General features: G+C 40.9%; 1 protein-coding gene across 2 annotated transcripts; it reads right to left on the bottom strand.

The window, feature by feature from the left end:
- Nucleotides 1-241: 241 nt before the first annotated feature.
- Nucleotides 242-16,300, bottom strand: LOC145481148 (transient receptor potential cation channel subfamily A member 1-like). 2 transcript variants are annotated; one of them, XM_081459558.1, is made up of 10 exons: nt 14,504-16,300; nt 9,731-10,071; nt 9,108-9,378; nt 8,280-8,610; nt 7,031-7,227; nt 5,667-5,996; nt 4,315-5,176; nt 3,674-3,877; nt 2,117-2,292; nt 242-1,885 (listed from the first exon to the last, which is right to left on the bottom strand). In XM_081459558.1, exons 1-10 carry the CDS (start codon nt 14,824-14,826, stop codon nt 1,543-1,545), a joined length of 3,378 nt encoding a protein of 1,125 aa, XP_081315684.1. In that variant the 5' UTR covers nt 14,827-16,300; the 3' UTR covers nt 242-1,542. The 2 variants fall into 2 exon arrangements, with proteins under 2 accessions (XP_081315684.1, XP_081315682.1); XM_081459556.1 differs by lacking the exon at nt 14,504-16,300 and adding an exon at nt 11,567-14,308 and having other exon boundaries at nt 4,315-5,179.
- Between the last annotated feature and the right edge of the window lie 2 nt (nt 16,301-16,302).

Below are 16,302 nucleotides of genomic sequence, written 5' to 3'. Positions count from 1 at the left end.
AACTGCAATTCGATTTTTTTTTTCGGAGGAAATTAAACCGTTAACAAGCCGTCAGTGAAAAATTACTTAGAATCCAGGAATATATAGAGTTGAGGCGTGTTGTGTTGACGGTGCGGTTGGTGAAATTGCTGTTTTTCGTCAAAGAACTTTGACGAAAAACAGAGCGTTTTAACATCCAATCGCCTTTTATTAAACTTTCTGAAAGTCCTTTCCAATAATTAATTAGTCCCCCCCCCCCCCCCCGTCACTAGCTGGATTATTGCAAAGTCATCGTACTGCTAAATATATTATGTTAGTTCTTTACATCTTCCATTAAGTTAGGTCGACAGGCTCCGAACATGAAACACAAATTGTGCATAAAGTAAGTTGTATATATGAATCCAGCGTGCCTTTTTTTACACGTACATCATTATGCTTGCTTGTAATGCGTGCTTATTGACGGAGTGAATGGTGGCAAATGCACGTCTGAAAATTTCAGAGTTTTACTTGACTGAAATACAAAAATTACATTGCCTGAAATGACATGTTATCTCCTTCCTCAACTCAAATCTTTGTTGAGAAAGTCACGTGGAGTTTGAGCGCGATAATTCCGTTTGGTAATTTGTATACACGTTACTTTCCGACGTCGAAAGCATCAAAAATGGAGATCTACGTTGGCAAAATTTGTGAGCAATAGTGACGTTATATTCCGGTAGGTCACGTCATATCTTATTTTAAACAATTTTTAAAATATGAGCTCGAGATTTCTATCGCGTGATAGTTGACGAGGGCAGAGCCTTCGTCAACTATCAAGCATAGAAATCGAGAGCGAATAATCTAATTGTCTTAGCATAAATATACTAATCATAAAAATTACAATTTCCTCGATTGTGACTGGCTTGAAAAACTGCTATTTTCCACTAATTCAACTGCCAAGTTGTTATCGGACAGTTTGTTATGGACAGTTTGTTATCGGACAGTTCAATAAGCCAATCACATTCAAAGTTGTGGTTTAAATCAACCAATCACATTCAAAGTTGTCTTACGTGCGTGCGTGCATGCGCTCTTGTGTTTCTGGCGCCTAATTGCCGGTAAGAGGCGCATTGGCCTTAGAATGTTTACATCTCCTTTGTAGGTATTTTAATGCAAATTTTCTCTTTCTATCATAACTTGGCTATTCTTCTTTTGTGGGAAATTGTAATTTTTATGATTGATTGGTAATAAGACTTCGTGTCGTCCAATTCGGTCTGTAATCATACTCGTGATAAACAAATCGATTTTGTTATCACTCTTATGATAACCGACCAAACTGGACTCCACTCAGTCCTATTACCATTACTAGTCGTTCAATACTTAATCTAAATCCTCTTCACAGACACTTCGAAAACGCCAAGAAGCGGCCGTCATTTTGTTATCAAGGGCACAGTGCTACGCTACTCACTATCTATCACAGAATATAGGTAGTGAGTAGCGTAGCCAATCAATAGACGGCATTCGCGATAGAACGCTTGTAGCTTTATACTAAAAACATTTAGAAGTACTCCAATACTTCGTTAAATAGGATTAAACGTAAGTTTTATATGGCCTGTCCATAGAGGCCTCCACTGGCGACTGCTCATCTCGCGGGTCATAAAGGAAGTCTTGAGCCAAAGCTTTCTGTTCCTCCATCATAGTCGTGCCCAGGTTTCCCTCGTCTATTTCGGCCTCGGGATCAATTTTTCTGGCTAATCTTCGTAACACTGTATTCTGAGCCTCAAGCACATTCACCAGCCTTTTGAAGCGCTTCTTAGTTTTGACGAGTTGTTTTCTAATCTCGGCGTACTCTGATAAATTGGACTGTTCTTCTTCGGTGGGAAGTCCAGAGTTAAGGGCGAAGAGGTTCTTCATTCCAAGGAGACCTATCAACCTGCAGGTACAAATAATGTAACTTTTGAATTTTGCTCTTTAACTGTTTCTGTTTACATTCTATTAGACTTTCAGGAAAGTCCTTCGCCTTGTTTATTCCGTACCCGTCGGACTCACTACCACCCCAGTCATCACTAACAAACAATCCTTATTGAAACTCTAATAAGTGAACCTTTTCATGCTTTCTAGTCCAAGCTTAAACCATACTAAATAACAGCATTATGCATTCTACCTCCACCATCGAGTTGGACAGTTAGGCCTGAAAATCAGTGTTGGCTGGTAAACTCGCCGCGTGACGACTCTTGGGTATCTATCTTCTACCTCAGCTACAAACTCGACTTGCATAGCCAACCTCTTAAGCGTAGCATTCTGGCGAATAGCATCAATGTCACCCACAGCTAAACCAACCTGAAAAAAGAATTTCAAATGAACAGGTTTCAGTGAGGAAAAAAAGATAATTGCTATAAGCGCGATGGCTTAATTTATTGTACCAAGAGAAGATCCAGATGACCCTCTTTCAAAGAAGCTCCACAACAGTTCAGGCATAGCCTAAACTTTTAAAGTTCGTCGTTCGTATAATCCGTGTTAATTTTCTCCATCCATAACCATTCTTGTTCTTTCATGTTATGTTATCATCCCCTTGGTGTTTTTCTATCTTAGTAAACTACTATTTTCAAGTTTTCCTTCGATTTAAAGGTAATTTAGTACGTGGCCAAAATAACTGAAAATGTCGTGACTTAGCTCCTTTAATGATATCTATTACAAAGCCACACAACTGACCAATAAGGTGTCCTCCTTAAAATACCAGGGCAGTATGACTACAAGCTAAACATAGATTGAAAAAATTATCACTGAGAGAGGCACAGGTATGGAGGATGTGTTCTCTTAGATCATTTGAACCCAGATCGAGCAAGTCACCACTTTAGACCCTACTCTCGCAGTGCCTTTCTCCACCCGGATGCACGGGTGAGTCGGGGCAAATTATATGCTAAGGATAACCCCGTGGTGGGCTAGCAACCCATCCAGAGGGAATTTCAACTGAAAATAGCCTCGCGGTATAGGACACCTTGGAAAGAAAAACTGTGTTTTTCTGTAATAGATACTGGCGTTTTTCGATTTGTGTCTTTCGTTCTGTTTCTTCTCGTGCCCTCTAGCGTCACGCTCGACGGACTAAGAAAAAAGAGGGGCTGCTCGTAGTGTAAAGTCATTATATATTGCAAAGAAGTGAAATGCCTTCAATAAGAAAAAAAGAATTACTTCCAAATGATACTTTTGTACATGCAAAGGACACAAACACATGCAGCAAAAAAAAAAAACAAATCATAACGAAACAAGGACGATTAAGAATGGGGAATGTTGAAACGAAAGATGAATGCGCCATACCATTTAAACAAAATATCCAAACTCTGTGGATCACGCATACTGGCCGAAGACAGAAGGGAACCTTGGTTGTTTACCATTTTCACGGAGAAACCGGTTCGTGAGCAGTTGTGCAACTGGCCGGATGGCAAGTTCCGTTTGGATTGGCCATTTACTATTTACTCCAAAACCCCAAATTTACCGAAAGAGACAAGGGCGAGTTCGACCTCTAAGATGGCGCTTGCAAATGCAAGCGTGTTTTCCCTCTCGGATAATTCGGTTGGAAATTTTTGGATTACCTTTCAAGAAGTTCCGCTTATTTCGAAAATTTCCAGTCGGTAGAGCCAAATTGGGTAACCATTTAAATTCTGACCCGGACAACTCCAGAATTTTGGGGTCAATAGTAAACAACCCTTTTATTGCTACCTACCAGCAGGTTCATCAGAATGATAGTCATAAGCAGCAGGAAGATGCTGATGAAGACAAATGAGGCTTCTGGGAACGGGTTAAGAGGCTTATCAGTCGATGTACTATTCTTGTCAATCGTGTCGATAAAGGTGTCTTCGAAGTCAATCTCTCCGACAGTCATCACCAAGACCATGATCAAGGCCCGTCCCAGATTCTGAAATGCCGGCTGTGGGAGAACACAGGATAACCTCAAATCGTTGTAGCTGGAGTGGCCCTCCATTCAAAAGTTAAAACGGTAAGTTTTAAAGTCTAAAACTTATCTCTAACGTTTTAATCTCACAAACCGTGCCGATAGCATGAGAACAGGCTCTTGCGGCGAGTGCGAAAAAAATTCGGCGAGAGAAGCGAGCAAACTCCAGACCCAGAACGCTCTCGGTTCACTCTGTTCGCCCTAGACCAAGCTAAGCTCGGCTCGCCGGTTTTTTTTGTTTTTTTTTTTTTTTCATCCTTGTACCCAAATTGAGAGTCGTTTCACAGGCTATTGTTCTGAGTACGAGTACTTAGCTAAATACGAGCAGGCTGTAAGAGTAACAGAGTGTTCGCGTACGCATGCGTAGACGCATAGCACAGCACACACTCATTCACTGAGGTTACATTACTCACCTGCTCTTTAAAGAGAACGAAGAAAACAATTGAGAAGCCAACGAGGCAGACGAAGAAGACAAACACAGTCTTGAAAAGAGTCTGAGTGACTTCTAGAAACATGGTCACATAAATACCAAATAGGCGAAATCGGCGGAGAAACAGGACCAAGTTTGCGTAGCAAAGAAATATTGACGTCACACCCACTATCCAAAGACGGTCGGGATGCATCATGGCCTTGAAATGATCTTCAACGACGTCATCAGGCATGACAAATGGTATCATGAAAGCAAACGCCGTCCCATAGAGCGCCCATTCCACGGCATTGCTGATTTCCATGAAGTACTTAAACCGCTCGATTGATATTTGCAGTATCTCCTTTGAGAGATGGACAACTGTAAAGCTAAATACTATGTAGGACAATCCTTTCCGTTGATATGTATCTCTCTCGTAATACGAGAAAAGCCGATGTCTTCCGGAAGCAAACTCTTCTCTTTCGATGACAATAAAAGTGGAAAAGAGGGTGACAAAAACCAGGTAGGACAGAAAGTTGAAATAGTGGACGAAGCGCCCGAGGGTTGACCATTTCTGATTTAACAACACTTGAGTCAACGGGTGAAGGAGTAGCTGTTTATGCTCGTGTTTCACCATAGTACTCGGCCCAAAGAAACGCCGCCCGTTTAGGAAAGCAGGATCGTCGGGGCCTGGGTCTAGAAGACGGAAATCGTAAGTAACGGTGTACTGTGGATCGTTGGAGCTCGTCATCTCCGATCGTTTAACACAGCGGTCCATCAACAGCTCGGCACTTTCTGGAAAGTGCTCTATTAGGAGCTTCATAGGTGTGTGGCCATGTATGTCCTTGTGTTCCATTAATTCAGGCCATCTGCTATGTCACAAAAAGACAAATTATTAAATATATCTGTTCAGCAATAAAGTTTCTGATGATGTTGTATAACCTGATATCGAGCTATACTTAGGTTAACTGTACCATCATTTACTATATGCCTAGCTCCGTGAGCTGGCAAGATGAACCGAATCCTGCGCTGTCATTGGCTACCCGTGCGGGGGTGATGACGCTGTCTTTCCCGCTCGGCATTACCCGCTGTGTCCCGCAAGAATTTCTCCGAAGGCCATATCAGTAATAAATCCTTTATTAACCAAGCGTGAGGTCAAGATGGCTGGATATTGGCCTCGTTCTTTCTATGCGAATTTATGGACCTCGACTCCGTCTTAGTCCATAAACACGCAAAAAAAGAACTTGGCCAATATCCAGCCATCTTGACCTCACGCTTGGTCAATAGCCCATATTTCTTTCCACAATTACATTCGCCACTGTGTGCCTAAAGACCAAAGTTCAAAAAAGTTAATTTTACCTTGGATGTGTGACCATAGCCAACGCCACTTCACTGTTCCCTGCCTGGGCTGCTGTCTCTAAACACGTGAGACTCTGCCTGTTGCAAACGTTCAAACTTGCGCCATTTGTTAACAGCAAGTTTACAATGGTCACGTGATCCTGCCGACAGGCAATGTGCAGAGCGGTGTCTCCGTCCATATTGACGTCGTCCACTGGCACTTTGACATTCAGTAGCTCTTGACATGCCTTCACCCGGCTCAGCTTTGACGCCCACATTAATGGTGTCCAGTGGTTGTTATCCTTGCTACATGCGTCAGCTCCGAGTTTCAGTAGAATGGAGCAAGTTTTCCTGAGTGTTGGAGAAAGGCTTCCCATAAAATATATGTTTCGGACAGGCTTTTATCAACTTAAATTTCAAAAGGCTAGTTTAAAGGAGCTACGTCACGGTTTGCGCACCTTGAAAAGTTCAACGTAAATTTTTTCTATAGTTCGTTGTTTGTAATCCTTGTTAATCTTCCCCATCTCTAACCATCCTTGTTCCTTTATGGTTTATTAGTATCTCTTTGCTGTTTTTCTATCTTAGTAAACTAATATTTTCAGATTCCCAACAATTTAATGGTAATTTTGTAAATGGCCAAAATACCCTGACTTAACGCGTTTCTTTAAACCAGAGTGAGACGCTTTTTCAAACATTGAAGTATCTCTAAGGCCTACATATACTGTGAGTTTAGAATTTTTAATCTATTTCCGAAATGCATGCATGAGGCCGGGTTCAAGTCAAGTTAATTCTTTTAGTTCCGAAGCGCTTTCTCAGAAATAAATCGTGCTTCAAACAACTAAAGCCTTCAATTTATCGTGGGAGCAAGATTATTTTTTCTAAGATGTACTTGAGTCTGTGATTGAAGCTTTACATTTAGGGAAGGGTTGTTCAATGCCAGATTTAGCTAACCCAGGATTAAGCGAGAATTTTAATTTCAGTTTGGTAACTTTTCGGTAAGGTTTTCTGTTTATATTGTTTGTCCTTCAGTTTTGATTTTGAGTAATCTCAAACTACACAAAACATAATTAACGGAAACATTTTTTGTAAGAAATATTAATACTTTGGTTAACTTTTAATCCTGGGTCAGTGCGTTAACCGGCATTCGAACAACCCGGTCTTGATGTACACCGTGTCTTAAATAAATTGTATCCTCTAGACAGTCATCATCATCGTCACCATTTCTCTTCACGCCAGTATGCGTATAAGGCCTCAGTTTCTGTCGCCAGTACAAAACCGTAGAATATCATTTGCGGGCTTACTTTTACTCGTCGAGGTTTTGTCTGGTTGCATGTTGTCTGTTTCTAGCTAGTTATTCAACATCCAACATCAATCGACCACTTTACCTGTGTCCATTCATGACTGCATTATGAAGTGGTGTCCGTCCTTGCTCATCTCGTTCATTCAGTCCAGAGGCGACTCGTCGCGCCAGCACATCCACCTGTTCGTACCTTCCGTACTGGGCAGCAAGATGCAGAGGGGTTTGTTGAGCCTCGTCATGGAATGTGAATCGTGTTTGTTTGTCCAGAAGTGCATTCATTATCTGGGTAAGCAAACAATGGGAAGCATGATGAAAAGTAAAACAGTGGAATAAAGTTTTAAAGTAATGGAATAGTCTGAGAGAGAGAGAAAAAATTAAGTCTGCATACGAGCAGTGACCTATCCAGCCGGCGCTTATCTCCGGTTTCTGTAGCGTGAAGCGACTAAGAGTATTTCTACTCCCACTGGATGAGATGCTAGTCCATCGCAGGCTTACCCCCTGCATTAAATTTGCCGGTACCCATTTATACACCTGGGTGGAGAGAGGCACCGTGAGAGTCAAGTGTCTTGACCGAGATAACAACACAATATCCCCAGCCAGGGTTCGAACCCTGACCGCTCGATCCAGAGGCTAGCGCACTAATTATGATCTCCACTATGAATTAAATGCTAGACATGTCTACTCTCTGACCATTATTTGGCTTTTTTTACTTCGTTTTTCTTTTTCCTTCACGTTCCTTTAGGGGTCTTATTGGTGTTTAATGGTCATTGTGTACGTTGGAAAAATTTTCCCCTGAACGTTGACAAAATTAAAGTGAATAGTCGGCATAAAAATGTATCGCTGAGGAATCGAAGATCGACCTTTTCCTTGACTATCAAAGTCGAACTAAGTTTTTAGGTTTAAATGATGTCTCTGCCCAATTCATTCCGCTGTTTCTAATCCTTTCTATCAAAAACATTCTGTCTTCGTCGTGAAAAGTGATGACGTCACAAGAGGTACAAGGATGGTTGTCCCTCTGCCCAGATTTTGTCGGGTTCAACAGTCGATGGTATATTTTAAAGTATATTTTAAAGTTTTCTGTAAAAACCTCTTCAGCTCCGATTGAAGGTGTTGCATGTGCATGTTGCAATTCCTTTTATACTTATTTTTGTGACTGAATATAGTGTTGGAGATGTACAATTAGGTGCAATAGTAGAAGCATGTCTACCTATGGGAATCGCACGAAATTTTTTAGTCGCTGCAATTGCTTCTAAACGGATCTGGTTTGGAATATCAGAACGCAACGAAAAACCCAGTAATGCAGTTTTAAAACTGACATTGGAATTGTAACGTACCCTGACATCTTTTACCATGGCAGCATAATGCAAAGGAACTCTCTCTGTGACATCAGGTCTATAGAGGTTCCACAACACAGAACTTTGCTTCAGGAGCATGAGCAGTGTCTCTAGATATTCGTTCTCAACCGCCATGTGAATGCAGTTCTTCATGTGAATATCACTCGTTTTGATGTCAGCTCCTTTCTGAAGAAGACGTTGAGCACATTTGGTCTGACCAGCGGCTACAGCGTCCAGGAAAGGCGTGCTGCTTTGTGCATCACGTGTGTCAATGGGCACGCCATGGTCAAGGAGAAACGAAATGATGTCATCCCGATTAAACAAAGCCGCCCTGAAACAGGAGCATATAAATGAAACCCATTAGTAACTGTAAACCCTTCTGAAGGACTCAGAAACCCAGGAAACGGGACATTAGGGATTTAAAATCCAAACCATTCCCTTAAAGAGCATGCCCCCGTACCCTTCTAGGACCTTGCGCCTTCGGCGCTCGTTGTTTCGTAAATCGGTCGCCATGCATTTTTCCTAGAGCCACGCGTGTGCACAGTTGAGTTGTTTGGAATTTTGTCTTATCGCAACATGTTTAAAGAGGCCTCTGACGTTCATGCAAAAAGTAGAACTATAAGTCTGTATTTCATGTGGAAACGTTTGAAAGGTTCCTCATCGTTCTACCACATTGTATTCGTATTTGAGTAAACATTTTTATATACGTTTAGTCCCTTTTGACGATTTTGAACGATGGGATATCCATAAATAGGTTCACTTGAATTATGACTCAATTTTCTAAAGCATCTAACGAACAGTGACGTGAACAGGGGACTGAATATTTACTTATGAAGGACCGATTTTGAGTCTGCGTTCTTGACATTCATATCAGCTCCTTTCTGGACCAATAACTCGACCATTTGCAAATTTCCTTTCACTGTTGCCACGTAGAGAGGCGTCTCCTTGTTAGAATTGACCGCGTTTATGTCCGCGCCGTGCGCAAGACACGCTTGCGCCGTCTTCAGATCATTTGTTCCCGCCGCCAGATGAAGAACTGTGTTGCAACCCACGTCTCGATCGTCAAACAACTCTGTATTTTCCTTCTTTGCCTCAGTTGCTAAAAACAGGTGAGAAAAAAAATGGTGAGTAGACAAAAATTATACCTATCAAACACCAAATTGTTTCAGTGGCCTACAGAATCATTCACCAACAATTATCATTTCACCCAACATAGACAATCCCTCTTCACGTTAGGTACTAGATGTTACCATGAAAGCAGCCATACCAGCAGGTCAGTGATGCAAACACCTTTTCAATCATCACCCGAGTTGCGGTTATCAATTAAACGGAATTTTATGAATGATTAATCCACCCTCCCAATACTTCTGTTGTCAAACCCAAATATAGTTAATTCAGATTCACTATAACTGAACTATCTGCTAATATAGCCTTTTGAACGGGCCACCCACCTGCTCGCAAAATCATGGCAGCGACGTCACTGTTCCCATTGTAAACAGCAGTATGAAGAGGAGTCATAAGTTCCGTGGATTTAGCTCTTATGTCGGCTCCTTGGCCAAGAAGCATCCTTGAAATGGCGACATTTCCACTGACACAGGCTAGGTGAAGTGGAGTCATGCAGGCGGAGTCTTTCGAGTCGACGTCAATTTTGGCATGATGTACAAGAAGTTCCGCCACTTGGTCATTTCCTCGGTGCGCTGCAAAGTGTAATGCCGTGCTACCATTGGTTGATACTAAAGAAGGGTTTACACCCCTCTCGATCAGTAACTTAGCGGTTGCAACGCAGTTGAATCTAAAAAAAAAAATAACAAATTTGGGATGTTCAATGAGTAGAAAATGTAATACAAAAGGGTTACCTGTGTCTAGATCGAGGGAAAAAATGGAAATGACACCCAACCGTTGAGTTCGTTTTTCAAACTTGCACAGCATTCTCAAATGTTACTCGGGATTTGAGCGGTAATTCAGTCGAAGACAGCCATATAAATCACCGGTGTTAACTGAACAACGTTTTACAGATCTGATGGATCTGTAAGCTCACTAATATGAAACAGTACTTACTAAGTGGTATGGTGAGTTCAGTTCCCGTGAATAGGCACTCCTCTATAACTTCAAGTGTCTTCTGGTGCCAAAATCCCAAATTACATATACTAGAGATTGTCTCCCTTTCACTAAGCTGGGCCAAGTTTCAACTCTTTTTATATTGTAAAATGGAATCTGGTCTAACATTTTTATGTTTAGAATTTGGTCTGAAACTTGCCTGTTCAGTCTTCTAGCATAAAAAACGAATCGATGAAAATTGAAAATCTCACCGAAATATCTCGTTTTAGTTTCTGTGGCTTCAGAATGTTGATTTTAAAGGGTACAAAACGTGAATTTTCAAACGGCGAAAATAGAACGACGTAAACTTTCACCGATTTACTTTTTAACGTAAACTACTTCAGTGTGTATGAATGAATGAAAGACTTTATTTAAGTGTCAATGATATTTAGCTTAAAATAACTACTTGGGGACACTATTTACACATTAAATATACCTTAGCTACATAAAGTTAAATTAGTTACAATTTATTAAATAATGTATAAAATCAGCATGTTTGAAAAGCTCATCACGTAACACTAATTTAATCAAGTAAACTCTGTGATTCTAATTGATCCAGCTTTTCGCTCACAGTGTTAGCAGCGGCATTCATTTAGGTCATAGTTAATACAAGGGAATGGTTATGAAACTCGACAAAGTTCTTTGTTGTATGTTTTTGTTCTCTTTCTTGGCCTTGACCGCGCACGAAACACAGAAACTAAGCAAAAGAAACGTTTTGGTTACGTAACTCATACAAAGTGCATGAGCGCAAAGCAAAAGATTGTGCACGATCGTGGATCTCGTGGCATCTTTGTTTGCTCCTTTGATGTCTGCCAGGCTTCATAACCGTCCCACTCTATTAACTATGTTTATTTTCACCATCTTAAAGCCTTTCCAATTGGATTATATTAGAACTTGATGAAGTTTCTCGACTTTTTGTGCAACCAATTCATTGGCAGATCTACCAGAAATATTATTTCCACTTGCATTTACAGTACTTCCAGGTTTTTTTGTTGTTTTTCGGTTTCCTTGTTTGTTGCATTTTTTCATAATCTCCAGCAACAAGCAGTATTCAATGATCGGTGCATTTCTAAACCATTTCAAAAAGCGACATCGCCGCAAATCCCAAAGCACAAATTATGAGGGGCTGACAATCCAAAAGTGCAGCTAGTCTAAAATATTACGCATCTCGAATATGAACTTGATCTTACCTAGCAGCAATGTGCAACGGTGTCAGCTTGTCCTCTCTCGTTCGGACGTCAATGTCTGCACCTTGATCTAACAAAGACTTAGCACTGTCAATTTGGTCGTTTTGCGCCGCTTTGTGAAGCGGAGCGATTCCAGCTTCGTTTAATTTGTCGATACTTTTAGTGATATCCCTTTTTCCACGTGCCTCATTCACAAAGTGTACAATTCCATCTCGCACTGCTCCGAGCAAAGCGGAACCGCGATAAATTTTGAGTTTTTCAGCTTCGCTCAAGTCCAACGTTAGTAATTCTTCTTTGGTATTCTCCCTGACTTGGCCGTTCTCCATCATGCGATGGCAAAACTACTAATAATCTTTATAAGTACTGTTCATCTACAGCAATGCTACGATTTTGGCCTTAGCAATTAACACAATGCACAAAATGCACTGTTGTTCCGTCCTGTGAAAACTTTGCCTGGGGATTAATGAGGTCACTTTTCCTTGTGATACAAGCGGTTTTCTATACCACCATCTAGCTCTTTAACTACCCACAGTCGGCGACCTCCTGTGGTGAGTGACCGCAGTTTTGAAGTTTTGCATTCATATAAAAGATGGAATAAAATGGGAATATTATATGAGCAGGTGATTCAGCAAAATGGCTTATAACAGGTGCACGATAAGGAAGGCCTTTTATTCTCAATGAGTGAACCAATTTTCACGCTAACTTATTCTAACATGAAGGCTACTCGACAATTATAATTAATTTTTGTTTTAATTCAAAATAGAAGAAAGAAACTTAAGTATACGGGGACCGGGAGTCGAACCCAGGAAATTTGATTCAGGATACTTTAACATACTCACTACACCATCGTAGTGCTGGCTACAAAATTCCGAGTTTCTTAGCTATACACACTGCAAAAACAAATATGTGTAATAAAGCGTCACCAAAACCACAAAACTTAAGCGAGCCGCAAGAAAACCGGAGAAATAGTGAGCTTAATAGTTAGCTAACTTGGTCTCATTCATCTTTAATTTTTATAAAAAAAAAACAGTCATGAAATTTCTATCTTGGTTCCACCCATTGTTATGTAAGTATTTCCGGACGATTGGAGAGTAGCCTGAGAGGCCATGGCCAGGCTTTTGCTTTCTTTGCGCGAGTTGTTGTGCTCTCCCCATACTCCTCACGGCTCAATTATGTACGGGTGCTGATAAGGCCATTCTGGTCCGGTCCCCAGAACTGCCTTAGGGGCCTCGGTACGAACACAACAAAAGGTAACTCGCGAGATACATTATTTGATACGTTAGTTTGTTAGCCTTACATTTTTCTTTATTCAACACTGGTTCCTTTACCGAAAATATTCCCGGGTTGATTTCTAGCTAAAATCGTTCGAATGCAGCACCTACAGACCTTTACAGGAAAAATCTAAAAGAGACTAAAATTCTGACCGGAAGAGGCCTGTATGTTACGTCATGGAGGACTGAGTTCGAAGACTTCAAAACAAAACAGCCGAATGTTACATTAACCGCGATTTTCATTAAGCTGGATCGTATCACATACAGTGCAAAAGCTACCGCGAAAGTCACGAGGGTCGTTAATTTCGAAACTTTATGGCGTTTCGGAATCTGAACACTTGTCCGAACTTGCGTCTGCGATTTATACTTGCTTGCAGTCTCCACACTTTAATTGGTCACTGATATAGAGAAACTCGAAGGTATATGAAACTTACTGCCAACCACCTGGCGCAAATGATTGATACTTGTTCTCAGTCCCCCACTCTTGACAACATATAGAATTTCGAGGTTTTCTATGGAGAACACAATGCCAGAGGAAGATAAAGATTTTAAATTAAGATTTGGGAATTAGCTCCAATCACCACTAATCATGGAAGTCAAGTGTGGAAGTCCATGATAAACTGAAGGCGAAATTTGAGGAACACTCTTCTGTTTAAAGACCGCGCGTTGCTTCCGCGATTTCCGAAGTCAACACTGCTGTTAGAAATTGATGCCAACAAAGCGTTGGAAATGGGACATCTCCTTTTCATATATTGAGCCACGACAGGCTACCAGTTTCAGAACAATAAAAACGTTTTTTACTGTGCCAAATTAACAGGTGGACTGTGTCAAATTAGCATGCAGGTTATTCTCGGATCTTCTGCTCATTATGATTGTATGCATTTTTACTTATTTCCCAGTGTTTTTCAAACATCATCAGAGATTATTTCACTTCCGCCTTTTTTACAGAGGCGCAAATTCACTGACTTCGCGCGTAAACAGTGACGACCAGCATCATTTGCAACATCACACTAATGAAATTACTTGTAGGATTTTGTCATCAAATGCTTCAAATTTTCCCTCTCATCCTTTTTCCCCACAGTTTTTTTATTTTCTCTCGTTTTTTGCCCAGTTCTTAAAAACGTTTTGCAGTAACTAAAGTTCTCCCTAAAATACAAATTGCAATGGGAAGTTATTGGCGGGATACTCATATTCACAAACAGATGCTAGCTAACAAGGCAATTTGCATATTTGAAAGCTCATTAAGCAACAATTATTTACTCAAGTATACTCAAATCTAATTTATATCCTTTACTCACTGTATTTGCAGCGACATTTATTTATTTTCACTATATTAAAGCCTTTCGATTTGGATTAGATCTTGGTGACGTTTCTCAACTTTTTGTGCAACTAATTCATCGGCAGATCTACCAGAATTATTATTTTCACTCACACACTCACATTGATTTCCAGGATTTTTCATTTTGTTTTTTGTTTTTTCCTTGTTTGTAGTATTTTTTAATTTCATTATCTCCAGCAGCACTCAGTATTCAATGATCAGTGCATTCTTAAACCATTTCAAAAAGCGAAATTTCCGAAAATCCAAAAGCACCAATGAGGGGGAGACAATGCAAATTAAAGTGCAGCTTGTCTAAAATATTACGCATCTTGAATATTGACTTAATCTTACCTAGCAGCGATGTGCAACGGTGTCAGCTTGTCCTCTCTCGTTCGCACGTCAATGTCTGCACCTTGATCTAACAAGGACTTAGCACTGTCGGTTTGGTCGTTTTGCGCCGCTTTGTGAAGTGGAGCGAATCCAGCCTCGTTTAGCTTGTCGATACCTTTCGTGATGTCCCTTTTTCCACGTGCTTCATTCACAAAGTTTACAATTCCATCTCGCACAGCTTCGAGCAAAGCGGAACCGCGATGGACTTTGAATTTTTCAGCTTCACTCCATTCCAAATTTAGTAATTGCTCTCCTGTATTCTCCCTGACTTGACCGTTCTCCATCAAAAAATTAGCAAACTGCTAATAATATATCAAGGTTATGATCATCTACAGCGATGCTACGATTTTGGCCTTAGCAATTAACACAATGCACAGAATGGACTGTTGTTGTCTTGTGAAAACTTTGCCTGGGGATTAATAAGGTCACTTTTGCTTGTGATACAAGCGGTTTTCTATACCACCATCTAGCTCTTTAACTACCCACAGTCTGCGACTTCCTGTTGTGAGTGACCGCAGTTTTGAAGTTTTGCATTCATATAAAAGATGGAATAAAATGGGAATATTATATGAGCAGCTGATTCAGCAAACTGACTGATAACAGGTGCACAATGAGGAAGACCTTAGCTCTCAATGAGTGTAACCAAATGTTACACTTACTTATTTTTACATGAAGTCTCCTTGACACTAGCCACTACAGTGTCACCCAAACCACAAAATGAAAGGTAACCGCAAACAAATCGAGGTGGAACTAACCTGAGTACATGAAGAACTAACAGCAAGCAAACCTGGTCTCAGTCATTGTTATTTTATACAAAAAGTCACGAAATGTCAAACTTAGTTCCACTCATTGCATGCTATGTAAATAGACCAATTCCTCCCCAATTCCGGACGATTGGGGAGTAGCTTGAGTAGCCAGGTTTTTGCTTTCTTTGGGAGAGAAGTTTCCTCTGTTCTCCCCATACTCCTCACGGCTCAATTATGTTCAGGTACTGGTAAGGCCATTCTGGTCCGGTCCCCAGAACTGCCCGTCTCTCCCAACTTGGGGAACCTCGGTACGACGAAAAGATGGCTGGAGAGACACACGACACTGGTTCCTTTCCCGAAAAATATTCACGGGTTGATTTGTAGCTAAAATCGTTCGAATAGAGCACCTACAGAAAAATTCTAGCCGGGCGTGGCCTGTATGTTAAGTTATGGAGGACTTCACTGACTTTGAAGACTTACTCCATTATACCTTTTATTGAAACGAAAACAGCCGAATATTACATTAACCGCATATTTCAGCGAGCTGAATCGTCTCACATGTAGTGCAAAAGCTAAAATGCAGTAGCGAAAGGAAATAGCTGCCGAATACGAAAGGCACGAGGGTTGTTACTTTCGAAACTCTACATTGTTTCGGAATCTGAACACTCTTCCGAACTTGCGCCTGCGATATAAACTCGCTCTCGGTCTCCACACGTTATGGCCGATATAGAGAAACTTGACGAAAAGTGGGGAGCAGGGATGGTGCAGTGGTGACAGCGCTCGCCTCCCACCAATGTGGCTCGGGTTCGATTCCGGCTCGGTGTCATATGTGGGTTGAGTTTGTTGTTGGTTCTCGCCTTGCTTCGAGGGTTTTTCTCAGGTTCTCCGGGTTTCCTTCCTCCACAAAATACAACTACATCTCCGAATAGGACAGAGGACCAACATGAGCTAAGGCTGATGTTGCTTTCTCTCCTAATATTGTACATTTATTTATTTATTTATTTATTTATTTAT

Source organism: Orbicella franksi, chromosome 3 (assembly GCF_964199315.1).
Source record: "Orbicella franksi chromosome 3, jaOrbFran1.1, whole genome shotgun sequence".
NCBI lineage: Eukaryota > Metazoa > Cnidaria > Anthozoa > Scleractinia > Merulinidae > Orbicella > Orbicella franksi.
This window is presented reverse-complemented; position numbering and strand designations above follow the sequence as displayed.

What these genes read in the sequence shown, in the direction of transcription:
- LOC145481148 (XM_081459556.1), bottom strand. Translation starts at nt 11,892, where the DNA reads ATGATGGAGAACGGCCAAGTCAGGGAGAATACCAAAGAAGAATTACTA. An exon ending in GCAGTCATGAATGGACACAG is followed by an intron (nt 5,997 to 7,030) that starts GTAAAGTGGTCG and finishes TCCAACACTCAG; the next exon opens with GAAAACTTGCTCCATTCTAC. An exon ending in TCGTTCTCTTTAAAGAGCAG is followed by an intron (nt 3,878 to 4,314) that starts GTGAGTAATGTA and finishes GTTCTCCCACAG; the next exon opens with CCGGCATTTCAGAATCTGGG.